A 20,080-nucleotide genomic window follows, 5' to 3' on the forward strand; every position below is an offset into this window, starting at 1 on the left:
GAACAGCTTCTTTTTTTTTATAACACTTCAATAGAAATGTAGTCTGCATTTGTATTTAATTTCATCAGTTTGAATACATTGTAGAAGTGAGGAATATCATCAGAGTAGTTTGCAATTTGACTAATGCATAACACAGTTAATGATTTCTCTGTTGTAGAATTTGTGCGCATTGCTTATGGTCACCTTTCAGCATAAAATGACATGAATGTGTGTAATAGAAGAATTTTTTTACAACCTGTACAGTTGCCAGTACCTTCCTGTCTGAATGAGATAACTGTTGTTCAGTAGTCACTAATATATGGCTCTTAAAAAGTACTTGAAAGAAATGTAAAAAAATTGAATTACCATTGCAATATGAATATCTTCAAACAGAAACTCATTACTACACAAAATTTTCAAACAGAACACAACTCCAGATTCTGATTGCTATTTAAAATATTTTTCTTCTTATTCTGCTAACTAGGGTGTCCCCCATTTGTCTCCTTCATACCAAAGAGGTATTGGACCAACTGCTGTCCCATCTCTTTGGAGGTCATCCCCATAGGCATTTCCCTTATAGTCATCCATGTTTACAAATTTTAGCTAGTCTTGTGGGATCCATCCTTTCTACATGATCTTCCAATTTCTTTTCTTTGTTTTCATCCATTTACAGTACCTTCATTGTCACTTCCATTAACTCTTGTTTTATCTTTTTTGTTTCTGTTCTATTTTCTGCTGTATATGTCATAATTGCAAGCACCATTGTTTTATATATTTTTATTTTCTAGTCAGTTGTCATAACCTTTTTTCTCCATACAGTATTTTCCACGAATCTGGCCACCCTTATTGCCCTTTGCCACTCGGTTTTTTACTTCCATGGTTGTCTTTAAAGCTGGTGATAATTGTCCATAGATAGTAACAGCTCATCACTTGTTCAATTGTCACACAATTAGGCTGTGATATTAAACTCTCTAGGTTTCTCCACAATCTGATTTAGAGTGATAATAGCATCAGCTGTGCCCATTTTTTCTGCATCATTGTGGTTTTTTTCCTATTTTTAATACTACAAGAAAATTCTCAGCATGTTTGTGAGACAGATGAGAAGAATAATATATGACAGATATATAAAAAATTCTGAAAGTAAAATGAAAACCATTTGGAATATTGTAATGAGAGGAACAGCAGCAGAGCATGCAGTATTGCAAAATGTTGACAGTTCTGAAAGCACAGCTGTGTTATTATACCACAAAAAAATTGCAAGTAAATTTAGTTCATATTTCTCACATGTAACAAAAAAATCTCATACCTCAAAATGAACCATGGTTCTTGTTGTTGGTGGGAGGCTTGCATGTCTCAGCAATACAGATAGCCGTACTGTAGATGCAACCACAGTGGAGGGGTAGCAGCCTTTTCTGTAGTTTCAGGGCAACAGTCTGGATGATTGACTGATGTGGCCTTGTAACATCACTCAAATAGGCCTTGCTATACTGGGACTGTGAGTGGCTGAAAGCAAGGGGAAACTATAGCCGTAATTTTTCCCAAGGGCATGCAGCTTCACTGTATGGTTAAATGATGGTGTTGTCCTCTTGGGTAAAATATTCTGGAGGTAAAATAGTCCCCATCTGGAGCTCTGGGTGGGGACTACTCAGGAGGATGATGGTATCACCAGAAACAAAACTTGCATTCTACAGATCGGAGCATAAAATGTAAGATCCCTCAATCAGGCAGGTAGGTTAGAAAATTTAAAAAGGGAAATGGACAGGTTAAAGTAAGATATAGTGGTAATTGATTAAATTCGGTGGCAGGAGGAACAAGACATCTGGTCAGGTGAATACAGGGTTATAGATACAAAATCAAATAGGGGTAATGCAGGAGTAGGTTTAATAACGAATAAAAAAATAGGAGAGTGGATAAGCTACTATGAACAGCATAATGAATGCATTATTGTAGCCAAGATAGACACAAAGCCCATGCCTGCCATGTAGTACAAGTTTATATGCCAACTAACTCCACAGATGATGAAAAGATTGAAGATACGATACGGATTATGTGATAAAAGAAAATATTCAGATAGTTAAGGGAGCTAAAAATTTAATAGTCATGGGGACTGGAATACAATAGTAGGAAAAGGAAGATGAACCACCCTTTCCTAAAATTATCACAATAAACTGCAGTTGACTATTTGCCTTCTCTATCACAGTTTTCAAATGCTCTTTCCATCTAATATCACTTTGCAATTTTATGACCAGATATTTAAATGACTTGACTGTGAAACTTCCTGGCAGATTGAAACTGTGTGCCAGACTGAGACACAAAATCGGGACCTTTGCCTTTCGCGGACATGTGCTCTACCAACTGAGCTACCCAAGCACAACTTACACCCCATCCTCACAGCTTTACTTCTACCAGTACCTCGTCTCCTACGTTCCAAACTTTACAGAAGCTCTCCTGCGAACCTTGCAGAACTAGCACTCCTGATAGAAAGGATGTTGCGGAGACATGGCTTAGCCACAGCCTGGGGGATGTTTTATATCAGCGCACACTCTGCTGCAGGGTGAAAATGTCATTCTGGAAACATCCCCCAGGTTGTGGCTAAGCCATGTCTCTGCAATATCCTTTCTTTCAGGAGTGCTAGTTCTGCAAGGTTCGCAGGAGAGTTTCTGTAAAGTTTGGAAGGTAGGAGACGACATACTGGCAGAAGTAAAGCTGTGAGGACGGGGCGTGAGTCGTGCTTGGGTAGCTCAGTTGGTAGAGCACTTGCCCGCGAAAGGCAAAGGTCCCGAGTTCGGGTCTCGGTCGGGCACACAGTTTTAATCTGCCAGGAAGTTTCATATCAGCGCACTCTCCGCTGCAGGGTGAAAATCTCATTCTGGAAACATCCCCCAGGCTGTGGCTAAGCCATGTCTCCACAATATCCTTTCTTTCAGGAGTGCTAGTTCTGCAAGGTTCGCAGGAGAGCTTCTGTAAAGTTTGGAAGGTAGCAGACGAGGTACTGGCAGAAGCAAAGCTGTGAGTACCGGGTGTGAGTCATGCTTCGGTAGCTCAGATGGTAGAGCACTTGCCCGCGAAAGGCAAAGGTCCCGAGTTCGAGTCTCGGTCGGGCACACAGTTTTAATCTGCCAGGAAGTTTCACTAACCTGTTGATTCTACATACTGATGTGCTTGATGCTAGTACTGTAGAGCAATGAGCCTCATGTCAACACAAGCACCGAAGTCAACATTACCTTCCTTCAATTGGGCCAACTGGCAGTGAATCGAGGAAGTACAGTACATACTGATGAAACTAAAATGAGCTCTAACATGGAAATTAAGCGTTTCCGGACACATGTCCACATAACATCTTTTCTTTTCTTTATTTGTGTGTGAGGAATGTTTCCTGAAAGTTTGGCCATACCTTTTTGTGACACCCTGTATAGAGAACAACAGTGGTCCTATCACACTTCCCTGAGGCACTCCTGACGATACACTCATCGTCGAGGACAACACACTGGGTTCTATTATTTAACAAGTCTTCAAGCCACTCACATATCTGTGAACTTATTCGATACTCTCATACCGTCATTTAACAGCATGCAATGAGGTACCACGTCAAATGCTTTCCAGAAATCTAGAAATATGGAATCTGCCTGTTGCCCTCCATCCATAGTTGGCAGTATATTACATGAGAAATGGGCAAGCTGAGTTTCACACAAGTGATGCTTTCTAAAACCATGCTGATTCATGGACATAAGCCTTCAACGATTCTGCAGCAAACATAAGTTAGGGATATTGTCCTGTAATTTTGCATGTCATTTCTTTTACCCTTCTTATATACTGGAGCCATCAGTGTTTTTGTCCAGTCACTTAGGACTTTGTGCTGGGTGATAGATTCATGATAAAAGCAAGCTAAGTAAGGGGCCAATGACATAGAGTATTCTCTGTAAAATCGAACTGGGATTCCATCCGTGCTGGTGATTTATTTGCTTCCAAATCTTTCAGTTGTTTCTCTACACCAGGGATGCTTATTAAATGATTTCTTGCAAGTAAAATTTAAAGCTTTGGCTTTCATTTTGCTATCCTCAACTGACACACCAAACTGGTCAACAAGGAAGTGAATGGAAGCGTTAGACCCGCTTAGCAATTTTACGTAAGACCAGAATTTTATTGGGTTCTCTGCCAGATATTTGGCTAAGGTGTGATGGTGGTAGTTGTTGTATGCTTCACACATATCTCTTTTAAAAGACTTGCAAATTTCTACTAACCTTCTCTTGTCATCATTTGTGCGTTCCCTTTTGAACCAAAAGTGCAACAGCCTCTGCTTCCTCAGTATCCTTCAAATTTCATTATTAAACCGTGGTGGTTCTTTTCCCTCCTTAATCCACTTACTAGCCACACAACTCTCCAGACCATGATTTACAATCTGCTTAAACTTTGACCATAATTCCTCTACATTCATCTTACTGGAATTAAGTAATGCCAATGCACTGTCTAAGTGAGATGCTAATAACCGCTTACCTGCTCTTTCTGGTAGAAACACCCTCCTAGCCTTCTTGACTGATTTATTAACTTTTGCAATCGTAGTTGTTATAATGACATCATGAATGCTAATCCGAGTTTTTATACTGACAATGTCAGTAAGGTCCAGCCTATTTATAGCTACAAGGTGTATGATATTTCCAGTGCATATGGGCTGCCAAGCTAGCTACTCCAGACATTTTTCAAAAGTATTTCACATGACTATTTGTCTGTACACCGCACCATGAGCCCATAGACATCCCAGTCTATACTCAGCAGGGTAAAGTTGCCTCCAACTAGTATTGACAATCTGGGTATTCATGGGCTATTGACCATAGACTTTCTTTGAATGACTCTAGAACTGTCACAGCAGAACCAGGTCACTGGTAAAAACATCCAGCAATTAACTTGGTTTCACCAACACCACTTATACACCACCAAATGACTTTGATACCATACTCATCTTCAACCTCAACAGGGACAATATTTTTGTAATTTCCAATGAACACTCCCCCTCCTATGACCTCTAATCTGTCTCTCTAATGTACATTCCATGACTCGCTAAATATCTCAGAGCTTTCCGTTTTGGTTTTCAGCCAGCTCTCGGTTCCAAGAATAATTTGAGTGCAAGAACTTCTCTGGAGGGCAGTAAATTTGTGAACTTTATTATGATTACTTTGACAGTCTACTGATAAAATTTTGACCTCAAACTACTGCCTAGCCTACAAAAACCTCATATGCACTCCACAAGTACTCGGCTACCCAACCAGCTGTTCCACTTGTGTAGTGTACCCCTGACCTATCACGGAGTCCTTCAAATTCCCACACAATAATACAGGTCTAAATATCTGCAACCAAGACTGTCACAGAGTCAATGAAGCTTTTGGTTGAGACCCTCCACTTGGCTCCAAATCAAAGGACTTTGATCAACTCTGGAAATACTGCAAATTGCAAACTCTGCTTGCACCCTGCACATGAGGCCAGCAGTCTTTACCACCTCCACCAGCCACCTGTACAAACTAAGGATCACTTCAGAACCCATGCAACAGGATCGTTGGTGCCAACATGAGCCACAACTTAGAGATGACTGCAGCCTTCACACTCTATAGCCACAGGCAAAGCTGCCTGCACATCTTGGATGAGGCTCCTTGGCAGACATAGCAAGTGGAAATAGGCTTTCTTTCCAGCCCTGAATGCTATTTGCATAAGGGGCTCCATAATGCGTGTTAACATTGGAGCTTCCAATAATTAGTAACCCCCCCCCCCCCCTCCTCTCATGTGCCTGCTCAGACCCTTCTGAAGGGTCCCCTGTCCACTCACAGGGTGAATGGGTGAGTCCAGGTGCCCAGTCTTAACATTGGTCCTGGATCCAACGTGTAGGTTGCCCTAGGAGGTGCTTCGGAGGCAGAGCCTGTGGGCACAGCAAGCAACACCTGAGGTGTCCCATGTGATTCACCACATTCTTCAATACACCTCGAGGCAATAGCCTGCAGGTAGCTAAAAGCACATTCAGCTGCTCACAAACTGTGGCCAGCTCTTCCTGCATCCACATGCAGCATGCGTACATCATAGCCATCTTAGCAAGACTAACTCAAGAAGCAAACTATAAAAGCAGACAGAATTCTACATACGCAGCTTGCTACCCTCCTGATTTGTCACCAATGGAAGCTGATGTGTTAATGAACTATGTAACTGGCTGTTGAGTGAGCAACTATTGTGCTACAGAATGAATGAATTTAGACTTACAAAAACGCAAAATTAAACCTCTTCAAAAATGCACAAAATTTAATAAATATACTCTGAGAAAAACACAGAAAAAGATAAACACTTAACTTGCCACTCTGTAGTGGTACTCATTCATCAGCTGAGAGCTGGAGCCTGACTGACTGGCACACTAAATGAATAGACAGTTACTTTCAAAACAAAACAAATGAGCAACTACTGTGCTACAGATTGAATGAATGTACACTTACAAGAACACAAAATTAAACCTCTTAAACACAAACACACACATGAAATTTAATAAATATACTATGGGAAAACGATAACACACTTAACGTGCCACTCTGTAGTTGTACTTGTATGTCAGCTGAGAGCAGGAGCCTTATGGATGAAGGAAATGGCATATTCCATATTCCTAAGTTTTCAAAAAGCATTTGACATAGTGCCTGACTGTAGAATGTTAAGAAGGTTTGAGCATATGGAATAGGTTCCCTGATGTGTGAGTAGTTCAAAGGCTTCATAAGTGACAGAATTCGGTACATTGTTCCCAACGGTGAGTGTTCATCAGAGACAAGGGTATTCTCAGGAGTGCCCCAGAGAAGTGCAATATGATTGCTAATATTTTCTGCACACATAAATGATCCGGCAGACAGGGTGAGCAGAAACCCATGGTTGTTTGCTGATGATGCTGTGGTGTATGGTAAGATACTGTCATTGAGTGACTGTAGGAGGATACTGTACAAGACGACTTAAACAAAGTTTCTACTTGGTGTGATGAGTGGCAGCATGCTTAAAATGTGAGTTAATTCAAATGAACAGGAAAAAAAGTCATGTGACATTTGACTACAGCATTAGTTGAGTGCTACTTGACACAGTCAAGCTGATTAAATATCTAGGCATAATATTGCAAAGTGATATGATGTGGAATGAGCATTTGAAGATTGTAGTAGGGAAGGCAGATGGTTGAATTCAGTTTATTGGGAGAATTTTAGGAAAGTGTGGTTAATTTTAAAGGAGACCACATATAAGATGCTAGTGTTAGTATTTCTTAGGTACTGCTCAAGAGCTTGGGATTCTCACCATGTCGGGTTAAAGGAAGACACTCAAGCAATTCAGAGGTGGGCTGCCAGATTTGTTGCTGGTAGGTTCAGACAACATAAAAGTGTTACAGAGATGCTTAAGGAACTCACTTGGGAATCCATGGAAGGAAGGCAACATTCTTTTCGAGGAAAACAATTAAGAAAATTTAAAGAGCTCACATTTGAAGATGACTGCAGAATGATTTTACTCCCGCCAATATATAGTTCATGTAAGGACCATGAAGATAAGATCAAAGAAATTAAGGATTGTACAGAGGCATACAGACAGTCACTCTTCCTTCATCCTATTTGCAACAGGAACAGGAAAGGAAATGGCTGGTAGTGGTGCAAGGTACCCTCAGCTGCACACCGTAAGATGGCTTGTGGAGTATGCTTATATATATAGATGAAGATTTCAAGGAATCTCTTTGCAAATCTCTATATGCCACTGAAGAGCTTCATTACATTAGGAAAATTTTGTAATACAGTATCCATGCAGTGTTGTGAAATGGTAGGTACGTTTGTTGCACCATAGACCCACACATTCAGGACAAATTAAAACATTTGTTGGTGTATTCAGTGTTAATAAATGATCAAATTCTTCATCTTCTTTCAAAAACAAAAGGGGCTATCTGAAGTTCTTGAAATCCCTATACACAATTTCTATACTATTTACAAGTATCTACAGCTGATGAATATTCTACTTTAAGAGCTTGACAATATCCACAACCATGAAAAAGATTTCACATTACTTTCCATTTCCTCCACCTTGCTCATTTTACCAAACTTGATTCTTTCACAAACCAAGCATTGAACTAGACTCTTTTTCGGACTCTCTTTCTAAAGGTGACTGTACTAAAATGGCAGTATAGTACTAACATTCATCTTACCACATTTCATATACTCTATTTTTGTGTATCCTGACCATGCTACAGGATAAATTAAATTGTATTGGAATCCTATCCTTACGCTTATGAATCAACAAATGGCAACCAGAAAATTACTAAAAAAATTTAATCTGCTTACTGGTTTGGTATGGACCATCACAAATTCCTCTCCTGTGCCAACCTCTTCATCTTAGAGTAGCACTTGCAACCTTCATCCTCAATTCAATTATTTGCTGGATGTATTCCAATCCTGTCTTCCTCTACAGTTTTTACTCTCTACAGCTCTCTCTTTTACCATGTTAGTTATTCCCTGATGTCTTGACAGATATCTTATCATCCTGTCTCTTCTACTTGGCAGTGTTTTCCACATATTCCTTTCCTCTCCGATTCTACACAGAAACACCTCATTTCCTACTTTATCAGTCCACCTAATTTTCACCATTTGTCTATGGTACCAGGTCTCAAATGCTTCAATTCTTCTTCTGTACTGGTCTTCCCACAGTCCTCCTTTCACTACCATACAGTGCTGTGTTCCAAATGTACAGTCTCAGAAATTTATTCCACAAATTAAGGCCTATGTCTGATACTAGCAGATTTCTCTTGGCCAGAAATGCCCTTTTTGGCAGCATTAGTCTGCTTTTGATGTCCTCCTTCTTCCATCTGTCATTTGTTATTTTGCTGCCTAGGTAGTAGGATTCCTTAACTCCATCTGCTTCATGACCATAAATACTGATATTAACAATGTAGGAAAAGACAGATTGCTACTTACTATGAAGAAGACATGTCAAGTTGCAGACAAGCACAAATAAAAGACACTCAAATACAGCTTTTGGCTACAGCCTTCATCAGTAAAAGAGATGCACACAGGCACCACTCACACACACATACACACACACACACACACACACACACACACACACACACACACACACACACACACACACACAAAACCAAGCATACCTCACGTGCACATGACCACCAACTCCAGCACCTTGGATCAGAAGTAGCAATCTGTCTTTTCCTACATGTTGATATTCCTACCTGGAGTTTCCATTGTTAAGTTTCTCGCTGTTCTCATTTCTGCTACTTTCCATTACTCCATTCTATTAACTGTAAAACGTAATGACACAGTTGTTCTTAGCCACATCGTGATGCCTTTTGGAGTAATGTATTCTGCTGTCTGTTGTATTGTCATTCCAAAGGTTTCAGTTTTACACATGTGACAGTTTCAGAATAGTAATCCCTTGAGACAATTATCCAATCAGTTATGCCCATTCACAAGAGAAAAGATTTTATATACATATGATGAAGGGAAGAAAAGTTCCCTCAGAATGTATGATCTACCAATACTGGGTTTTGAATGGTGCTTCCTCCCTTACAACACCTGTATTTCATGTTCTTTTCTTCTGTTTTCTTTCTCCTAAGAAAATAATTTTTATTGACTCTAAATTTATGTATCCCTGTGCCACTTATTTCTGTTTCTTTTGATGGTAATTTCACATTTATTTTCTCTTGCAAACATTGCTAATACTCAATCTTAACATTCATTTCAAAGAACTCTGAAAGATTTCTTACAACGAGAACTGCATTTTTACTGACTCTTCTTGGTAGTTTTGTCTTTTGTATCACTGATACAAGTGAAGAATTAAGCATTATCTAAAAGAATTGTTATAGTCAAACAATGGAAAATCCAGGATAGAATGTAACAATATTATGAAAAGGAAGGTTGCTACTCACCTTATAGCGGAGATGCTGAGTCTCAGATAGCCACAACTAAAAGACTCGCAGAATTATAGCTTTCGGCCATGAAGGCCTTCGTCAACAAATGAGATGCATACTTGTACACACACACACACTCATTCAAACGCAACTCACACACATGATTTCAGTCTCAGGCAACTGTGGTTTCAGCTGCCTGAGACTGCAGTTGTATGTGTATGTGTGTCTGTTGTTGACGAAGGCCTTAATGACCAAAAGCTATAATTGTGTGAGTCTTTTTGTTGTGCATATCTGTGACTCAGCATCTCCACTAATTTTTACAGTCAAATCTTCCATTCTCTGAATGAGCCTGACAGAATTTTTTATGTAGTATGAAAATATTATAGTTCATTTATCTAAAAACATTAATTATGTTATTTTGATCATTGCTTCAGGAAGACAACTTCTGTCATCTGCCAATGACTTTCCTGCTCTATGGGACTTCATGACAGCTCCTGCTGGTAAAATTTTGTCCCGCTGGTTTGAATCAGAGCCTCTGAAAGCAACTTTGGCAACTGATTCTCTTATTGGATCAATGGTTGGTCCACATACACCTGGAAGTGGGTGAGAACCTTTTCATGTATTTAATACATTAATGATAATGGTCATATTAACTGATACAAACAAACTATGCATAAAAGTTATAATTGACAGTAAATGGCACAAACCTAAAGGATGAACATGATTATGTGTAACGTTGTTTCTTCAGCTTATATCACAGTGTGTATCTTACACCATTATTTCTATTTGCAAGATAGAGAGTTCTTCTGTTAGGTACAGACAAAATATTTCTTGTACAAGTATAGAAGCTCATGCAATATGCCATCCATGGTACACAAATTGTGGATTTCTACTAGAAGTCAACAAGAAAATCATCCTATTAACATTTTCTGTAATCTTGCCAAGGCATCGGATTGTGTAAATCATAAAATTCTGTTATAAAAATTAAAATGGTATGGGGTCTTCTCCTTTCCATGAATGAAGACTTATCTTAACAAAAGAAAATTTATGGTCACAAGGAAATAAGGTAAACCCAGAGTGGGGGAACATATAAGTGGTGTTCTGCAAGATTTGGTGAGTGTTCCACTCTGTGCTTAGTCTACAGAAATTATGTATCTGGTATGTTGGAGATTTTTCAGAACCTTTAATGTTTAGTGATGGCACAAGTATATTGATAAAGGGCCCAAACCCTGCCAGGGGAATAATGGAACAGTCTTACACATAAAGCTTTCAGCCACATCCTCCGATCCCTGCAATGGAAGCACTTCTTTGCCACTAATCCCTTCAACCAAAACTACCCTAATTCCAATATTGAACCCTGCCACTTTAAATTCATACCACCATCCAACTGTGATCCTACTCCCGCCCAACTAACCACCAGTTGGTCACCATCCAGGAATCCCTTACCTCCAACTTAACCTCACCATCCTTCTCCAGGTTCCTTCTTCAGAACTCCAACATTTCAGTAAAAGAAACAACACTGATACACAACCTCAAACCAAATCCTGACCTACATCCTGTCTGCAGACAAAGATTCCACCACTGTTGTTGTGAATCACAACGACTACCTAGCAGAAGTTCTCCATCAATTATCTGACTCCCCCACCTATAAACTCTGCCAGAGCGACCCCATCCCTGAAATCCAACACAAACCCCAATCCCTGCTGAGAGCCATAGGACCTTGCCAGAAAATCTCCCCTAAATCCATTTCCCTCCTCACCCCTATGACATCCTGCACACTCACCTTCTACAGGCTCCCTAAAATCCACAAACCCAACAATCTCAGATGCCCCATTGTGGCTGGTTATTGTGCCCCCACTGAAAGAATTTCAGCCCTCATTGACAAACACCTCCAATCAATTGTCTGTAATCTAGCCTCCCCTGTCAAAGACAAGAACTACTTCCTTCACTGGCTCTCCATCATCCCCACCCCTGTACCTCCTGGATCCCTACTCATCACTGTTGACGCCACACTGACATCCCTCACGCCCATGATATTATAGCTATTGAACACTATCTTTCCCAACATCCTTCAGACTACAAACCCAATACCTCAGTCCTTGTGCTTCTTAATAACTTTATCTAAATGATTAATGGAAAATCTCATATTAAGTAGTGAAACAAATACTAACAAAGAGATAGAGGGGCTGAGCAGTACTTACCTCAGCTCAATATAGGTGATAGATTCACAATACAGAACAGAAAAATTACATTCCTAGCTTTCAGAACTTCGTTCCTTCATCAGGGAGGAGAGAGGGGAAAAAAGGGAAGAAGGGAAAGTGGATTCAGTTACTCACAACCCAGGTTATGAAGCAACCGGGAAAGGAAAACAGGGAGGGTAGCAAGGATGGAGGCATGGTTGTCAGAGGGAAGCCAAAGATATTCTACTGTTAAGTACTGTGCCAGCTTCAAACCAAAGAGGATGCATACAGAAGTAGAGAGGTATATAGTATAAAGATAAACACAACTATGTAGGATGAAAAGATGCGTGAATGGATAAAGAGGAGAGGGGAAAAAGAGAAGACTGAAGAGTAAATGGGACTGAGGTTGGTTAACATAGGTTCAGTCCAGGGGGATGGCGGGATGAAAGGATGTGTTGGAGTGCAAGTTTCCATCTCCGCAGTTCCGAGGGACTGGTGTTGGGTGGGAGAAGCCAAATGGCACGTACATTGTAGCAGGTTCCTAGGTCCCTAGAATTATTATGGACGGCATGCTCTGCTACTGGGTATTGGACGTCTCCTAGGTGGACAGTTCGTCTGTGCCCATTCATGCGCTCAGCCAGTTTGGTTGTCGTCATACCAATGTAAAAGGCTGTGCAGTGCAGGCATGTCAGCTGATAAATGACATGTGTTGTTTCACATGTGGCCCTGCCTTGAATTGTGCATGTTTTACCAGTAGCAGGACTGGAGCAGGTGGTTGTGGGGGGCTGTATGGGGCAGGTTTTGCAGTGGGGTCAGTTACAGGGGTAGAAACTGCTGGGTAGAGAAGGTGGTCTGGAGATATTGTAGGGTTTGACAAGGATGTTATGGAGGTTAGGGGGGTGACGAAAGGCAACTCTGGTTGGTGTGGGGATAATATTGTCAAGGGATGATCTCATTTCAGGGCTTGACTTGAGAAAGTCATATCCCTGGCGGAGTAATTTGTTGATGTATTCGAGGCCAGGATAATATTGGGTGACAAGGGGGATGCTTCTGTATGGTCTGGGGGTAGGAACATTGTTGTTGGATGGGGAGGAATGCATTGCTCTGGAGATCTGTTTGTGGACAAGGACTGCAGGATAGTTGCGGGATAGGAAAGCACTGGTCAGGTTATTGGTGTAATTGTTGAGGGATTCGTCACTGGATTGCCATGAATACCTAGGCTGTAGCAAAGGGAGTGTTTGATGTGGAATGGATGGCAGCTATCAAAGTGAAGGTACTGTTGTTTGTTTGTGGGTTTGATGTGAACAGAGGTGTGGATGTGAGCTTCAACAAGATGAAGGTCAACATGCAGGAAGGTGGCTAGGGTTTTGAAGAAGGACCAGGTGAAATTCAGATTCGAAAAGGAGTTGAGGTTATGGAGGAAATTAAGGAGTGTTTCTTCACCATGAGTCCAGACCACAAAGATGTCATCTATAAACCTATACCAGGCCAGGGGAAGCAGCTGTTGGGTCTTCAGGAAAGCCTCCTCCATGTGGCCCATGAAGAGGTTGGCATAGGACAGAGCCATCCTGGTTCCCATGGCCGTTCCCCTGATTTGTTTGTAGGTCTGGCCTTCAAAAGTGAAGTAATTATGGGTGAGGATGAAGTTGGTAAGTGTGATAAGGAACGAGGTTTTTGGAAGATCATCGGGTGGGTGTTGGGAGAGGTAGTGTTCAATGGCAGAGAGACCATGGGTATGTGGGATGTTTGTGTAAAGGGATGTAGCATCTATGGTGACAAAGATTTCAGGTGGGAGGGGAGTGGGAATGGATTTGCGGCGTTCTAGGAAGCGATTTGTGTCTTTGATGTAGGATGGGAGTCTCCAGGTGATAGGTTGGAAGTGTTGGTCTACCAGAGCTGAGATACATTCTGTTGGGGCTTTGAAGCCTGCCACAATTGGACGGCCAGGATGGTCCTCTTTGTGGATTTTAGGTAATAGGTAGAAGGTAGGGGTATGTGGCTCAGGTGGAGGGAGTAGGTCTATGGAAGCCATTGTGAGGCCTTTTCCTTGTTTTATTCCTTCTTAGTATTACTATTTTGATTTCAGTTATTTAATTTCCCTACCCACTAGTTACCCACTATGAAGGAACAAAGTTCCGAAAGCTAGGAATGTAAATTTTCTGTTCTGTACTGTGCATCTATCGGCTGTATTGAGCTGAGGTAAGTACTGGCCAGCCCCTCTATCTCTTTGTTCGTATTTGTTTTACTAACTTTATCCAAAGCCACAACTACTTCTCCTTTGAAGGGAAGGTATATAAACAAATCTATGGCACAGCCATGGTCACCCACATGGCGCCCTCCTATGCCAACCTTTCTATAGGATATCTAGAGAACTTCCTAGCCTCCCAAAACCATACCCCTAGCCTGGCTCTGGTTCATTGATGGTATCTTCATGATCTGGACTCAGAGCCAAAACACCCATCTTCATTCCATCACAGCCTCAACACCTTTCCCATCCACCTCACATGGTCCTCCTCAACCCAGTGTGGCATCTTCCTAGATGTTGAACTCCTACACTCTGATGGCTTCATTCACACCTCTGTCCACACGAGACCCACCAACTACCAATACTACCAGCATTTTGACAGCTGTCATCCCTTTCACACCAAAAAGTTCCTACAATATAGCTTGGCAATATGGGGACATTTTCTTTCTGCAATGTCTGCTTGTGTCTGTGTATGTGCGGAAGGATATGTGTGTGTGTATGCGCGAGTGTATACCTGTCCTTTTTTCCCCCTAGGGTAAGTCTTTCCACTCCCGGGATTGGAATGACTCCTTACCCTCTCCCTTAAAACCCACATCCTTTTGTCTTTCCCTCTCCTTCCATCTTTCCTGATGAAGCAACCGTTGGTTGCGAAAGCTTGAATTTTGTGTGTATGTTTGTGTTTTTTTGTGTGTCTATCAACATGCCAGCACTTTCGTTTGGTAAGTCACATCATCTTTGTTTTTAGATATGAGTATATTGTGTTTAGTTGACAACCAAACGTCTTAACAGAAGCTACCACAGTTACCTATGAATTCTTACACTTTTGTGCTAATACATATATATTATAATCTGTAATGCTATTTGTGGTTAACAACAAGAGCAAATCTGTGATGAACCATGTAGCTCACAACTACAGTGCTGAAACTAAAAATAATTTTCATATTGACTAAGCATAACTCTCAAAGTGTCGGAATGGAGTTTTATACTGTGGTGCAAAAGTCAATAACAGGTTGCTGGTGGATGTAAGGCAGGAAACTAAAAATCCTGTAATATTCAAAAACATAAATGAATAACTCATTAGTCATTCCCACAACTCATCAGAATATTTGTTCTCAGGAATGTAAATTCCAATTAATCCTGATATTTATAATGGATAGATCTTGGCTTCCAATATATAGACAACTGATAATGTCCTATATGGAGTTACTTAAATACTTTGTTTGAAGTGTTAGATAAAAGCTGCATCAGAATAGTTGGTCTGTAGGACAAGGAGCAATATTCCCCTTGCCCCTTCCGTCCCCCTACCCAACCTGAAGAAAAAGTAACTCCTCTTCTCCTACCAACATGTACAATGGACCTTTCCTTGGTAGGCTGACTTGCGTGCCTCAATGATAGAGATGGCCTTACCATAGGTGCAATCACGATGAAGGGCTATTTGTGAAGATAGCAGACTAACATATGGTTTCTGATGATGGGCAACAGATTTTTCTATAATAGCAGAGACCATGCAGCTCTACCATGTGGCTTATTTAATTATGTTTATTGATAAAAAATACACTTGAAGACAAAAAAATGTAGAGACAAACAATTACAATTTTAGAAAAATTGAATGATTTTTTCAAAAGAAAGTGCTTCAAAAATTGAGCAAGTCAGTAATGTGTTAGTCCACCTGGGGCAATAAAATGAGGCATAGAGTATCTTCAACATATCACTGTGCTATAAGGTTGCCTTGGATGGCACCCAAAGAGGTCCTGTTATGAAAAGAAATGACACCCCAGACCATCACACCTGGTTGTTGGGCCATATGGCAGACAACACTCATATTGGTATCCCACTGCTGTCTGGAACATCTCCAGATATCCTATGCTGCATTTTGTTGCCCTTCATGGCAAGCCATCCTGGCCTTACATTTCAACAAGATAATGCCCACTCACACATGGCAAGAGTTTCTACTGCTTGTCTTCGCACTTGCCAAACTTTACCTTGGCCAGCAAAGCTGTTGGATCTCTGTCCAGTTAAGAATGTTTGGAATGTTATGGGCAGGACCCTCCGCACATCAAGATTTTGAAGATCTAACACATAACTCGGACAGAATTTGGCATGATATCCCTCAGAAGGATATGTAACAACTCTATCAATCAGTATCAAGCCCAATAACTGCTTGCATAGAGATCAGAGGTGGATTAATGCATTACTGACTTGCTCAATTTGTGAAGCTCTTTCTCTTCAATAAATCATCCAATTTTTCTGAAGTTATGATCTTTTTTTAAGTGTATTAAGAAGGTAAAATAGTCTCTCTTGTTGGATCTCCAAGCAGGGTCTACTCAGGTGGATGTTATCATCAGGGTAATCATATAAGTAGGTTAGGGAATTTAAAAAAAAGAAATGGATAGGTTGAAGTTAGATATACACTACTCAGCCAGAACATTATGACCACCAACCTAATAGCCATTATATCCACCTTTGGCATGAATAATAGTGGTGATCCATCATGGCAATGAAGCCATAAGTCCTTGTTAAATCGCTGGAGGGAGATGGCACCAAGTCTGCACACACAAGTCACCTAATTCCCATAAATGCCAAGGAGAGGGGCAATGACATCTGACACTACATTTGATCACATCCCAGATGTGTTCAATCAGGTTCAGATCTGGTGAGCTGGGGGGCCAGCACATCAACTCGCACTCACCACTGTGCTCCTTGAACCACTCCACCACACTCCTGGCCTCAATGTCATTTTGCATTATCTTGCTGAAAAATGCCACTGCTGTGGGGAAATGTGATCATCATGAAGGGGTGTATGTGGTCTGCAACCTGTGTACTCTCATGATGCCTTGCACGAGCTCCACTGGTTTCCTGGATGCTCACATGAATGTTCTCCAGAGCATAATGGAGCTGCCGCCAGCTTGTTTCCATCCCGCAGTACAGGTGTGAAGGAGCTGTTCCTCTGTATGATTCGCACCCTCTCATCAGTGTGATGAAGAAGGTATCATGATTCATTATATCACGTGATGCTCTGCTGCTGTGCCAACATCCAGTGCCAATGGTCATGCACCCATTTCAGTCATAACTGCTGGCATTAACATTGGCACGTGTACTTGTCATCAGATGCAGAGACCCATTGTTAGGAGTGTTTGATGCACTTTGTGTTCAGACACAACTATACTCTGCCCAGCATTAAAGTCTGATGTTGGGAACACCACAGTTCACCACTTGTCCTCTTTTACCAGTCTGCCCAGCTTACAACATCCAGCATCTGCAATGAGGGGTGGCTGCTCAATCTCATGATGTCAGGACATGATTTCACTTTGGTTTCATCGTGTTTTGAACAAACTCACCACAGCACTCCCCAAACACTTGACAAGTTTTGCAGTTTCTGAAAGGCTCATCTCAAGGTTCTGGGCCATCACAATCTGCCCTCGGTCAAACTCAGGTAGATCACACACTTTGCCTGTTCTACACACAGGCAGCACGCTCACTGATACTACATGCACCATGTGTGTGTGTGTCTCACTACAGTAATTCCTCACCAGGTGATGCTGCTATCGCTTGGACAGGTTTATATTGATAGTAGATCATTCTGGCTAATGAATGTGTGTAGTGGGAATTAGTGAAGTCTGGTGGCATGAAGAACAGGACTTCTGGTGGGGTGAGTATAAGATTAAAAATACAAAATCAAATGTGGATACTGCAGGAGTAGGTCATCAATGCTCAAGAAAATAAGAATACAGGTGAACTACTAGGAGGACCACAGTGTACACATTATCATAGCCAGGATAGATATGAAGCAAACACCCACAACAATAGTACAAGTTTATATGTCACCTTACTCTGTATATGATGAAGCTATTGAAAGATGATGAGATAAAAGAAATTATTCAGATAGTTAAGGGAGATGAAAATTAAATATGGTAGATGACTGAAATTTGAAGGTAGGGAAAGGAACAGACAGAAAAATCGTAGTAGGACATACACTGGGAGAAAAAAATGAAAGGGGTAGCAGTCTGGTCGAATTTTACACAGACCATTACTTAATCATTGCTACCATTGTCATAAGAACCATGAAAGAAGGTTGAATATGTGGAATGGACATGGATTCACTTGAAGATTTAAGATAAATATACTGATTTAACAGAAATTTCGGAACCAAGTTTTAAACTACAAAACATGTACAGGCAGATGCACACACTGACCGTATTTTATTGGTCTGTACTGCAGATTAAATATGAAGAATTTCCCGAAAGATAGGAAATTAATGCGAACGGACTTGGATAAGTTGAAACACCCAGAGGTTCTTGAGAATTTGGTAGGGGATGTTAGGCAAATATTGACTGAAACAGGGAAAGGGACTAAAATAGAAGATGAGAAACAAAATAATGAAGGTAGCAGAGGAACAAATAGCAAAACCGGACAAGGCTGAAATCCTACGATAACATTTGAGATACTGAATTTTTATTTAATAAAACTACAAATTGTGGAGGAAGGAAGCAGTGGCACTTATTATGATTACAAGTAACCTATCCAGTTTAAGGCCAAGTGGTAGGTAATGCTTATATCATCAAGCTCTGTTATTACAATTATGCTACAAAAGTTATCTGCAATTATTGGCAATTTTTGTAGTGTATCTGTAATGACCAAGCTTGATGTTACAAGCATTACCTACTACTAAACCATAAATTGATGGTGTTTTTCTGTAATCATAATAATTGTCCCCAACCCCTTCCTTCCACATTTGTAAGTTTTATATTTATTGAGCTAGTTGTAATTTTTATCTGGTCATATATTACTTCTAGGATTTTTTGTTAAAATTTATTTACTGAGCTATTTCAATTTCCGTCACTTCCTGTGTTCAAAATTTAGTATGGAATGTGGCAGCTGTGGCCTTATTAGTACAATGTGAGTGCTTTACTATCATCTACATACATGTGTAAGTTATATAATAGGTGTACATTTTTAATAAGCTTTTTCATATAATCGTTATGCCAGATGTGATAAGCACTACTGTCACTAATGCCACCTACTGGCAAAACTGTTTACCTTGTACCATGGTCACCTGCCTGTGTGAGTTTGGGCACAGATGGTATTATTGAACAGAATAGAAAATGACAAGATACTTTGTATCGATTTTGTACATTTTTCAACTTCACTGCGTCATTGCAGTGTATGCGTTTTAATATCTTATCTTGTATTATATGTTTAATACTACAGATTTGATGATGGAATTCTCCTGAAGCATGTCATGATTGAATAAAAAAATTATTTTGGTCTCCATGACATATGTATTACCATTTACTGCCAAAGGCAGTCACACACCTCCTGGGAGGCTTTTCGTCTAAAGTGATAAAAACACTTCCTTATGAAGATGTGTTATGCAAAAACTACTTCAAAATCATGAGTATTTATGCTTGTTTTCTAGTCTGCACAACTGTGGAACTCCATTGAAAGCCTTCTGGAAACCAAGAAATTTTCATTTCAATGACTGTGTATGTTGCGCATTCTTCATGTGGGCCTTCTTAACAGTTGTAACTGTCTGCACTCTCTTTCAGTTACATCAGATGCTCATTATCATTCCACAAAACTTGAACTAACTGTTGCTAAAAGTCATTCATTTTTCTTGAATATTCAATACAGAATCTTGCTGAAGAGAAATAACAGATAAAACTTGCTAAAAGCTGAAAGTTAGTGCTGAAAAAGAGACAATACCTGTGAGTTGAGAAAGGTATACATTTTACAACATATGAATGGAATGTGTAATTGTTCCCATACACCTCACAT

At 40.4% G+C, this 20,080-nt stretch overlaps 1 protein-coding gene across 1 annotated transcript in view; it reads left to right on the plus strand.

Annotated features, from left to right (window-relative positions):
- The window catches only part of LOC126473391 (pyridine nucleotide-disulfide oxidoreductase domain-containing protein 2-like), a 169,114-nt gene that overhangs the window by 50,833 nt on the left and 98,201 nt on the right, over positions 1-20,080 (plus strand). Inside the window, exon 5 of the mRNA XM_050100399.1 lies at positions 10,315-10,483. Coding sequence (XP_049956356.1) covers positions 10,315-10,483 — 169 coding nt within the window. The remainder of the gene's footprint in view (positions 1-10,314; positions 10,484-20,080) is intronic.

This window comes from Schistocerca serialis, chromosome 4 (genome assembly GCF_023864345.2).
Source record: "Schistocerca serialis cubense isolate TAMUIC-IGC-003099 chromosome 4, iqSchSeri2.2, whole genome shotgun sequence".
Lineage (NCBI taxonomy): Eukaryota > Metazoa > Arthropoda > Insecta > Orthoptera > Acrididae > Schistocerca > Schistocerca serialis.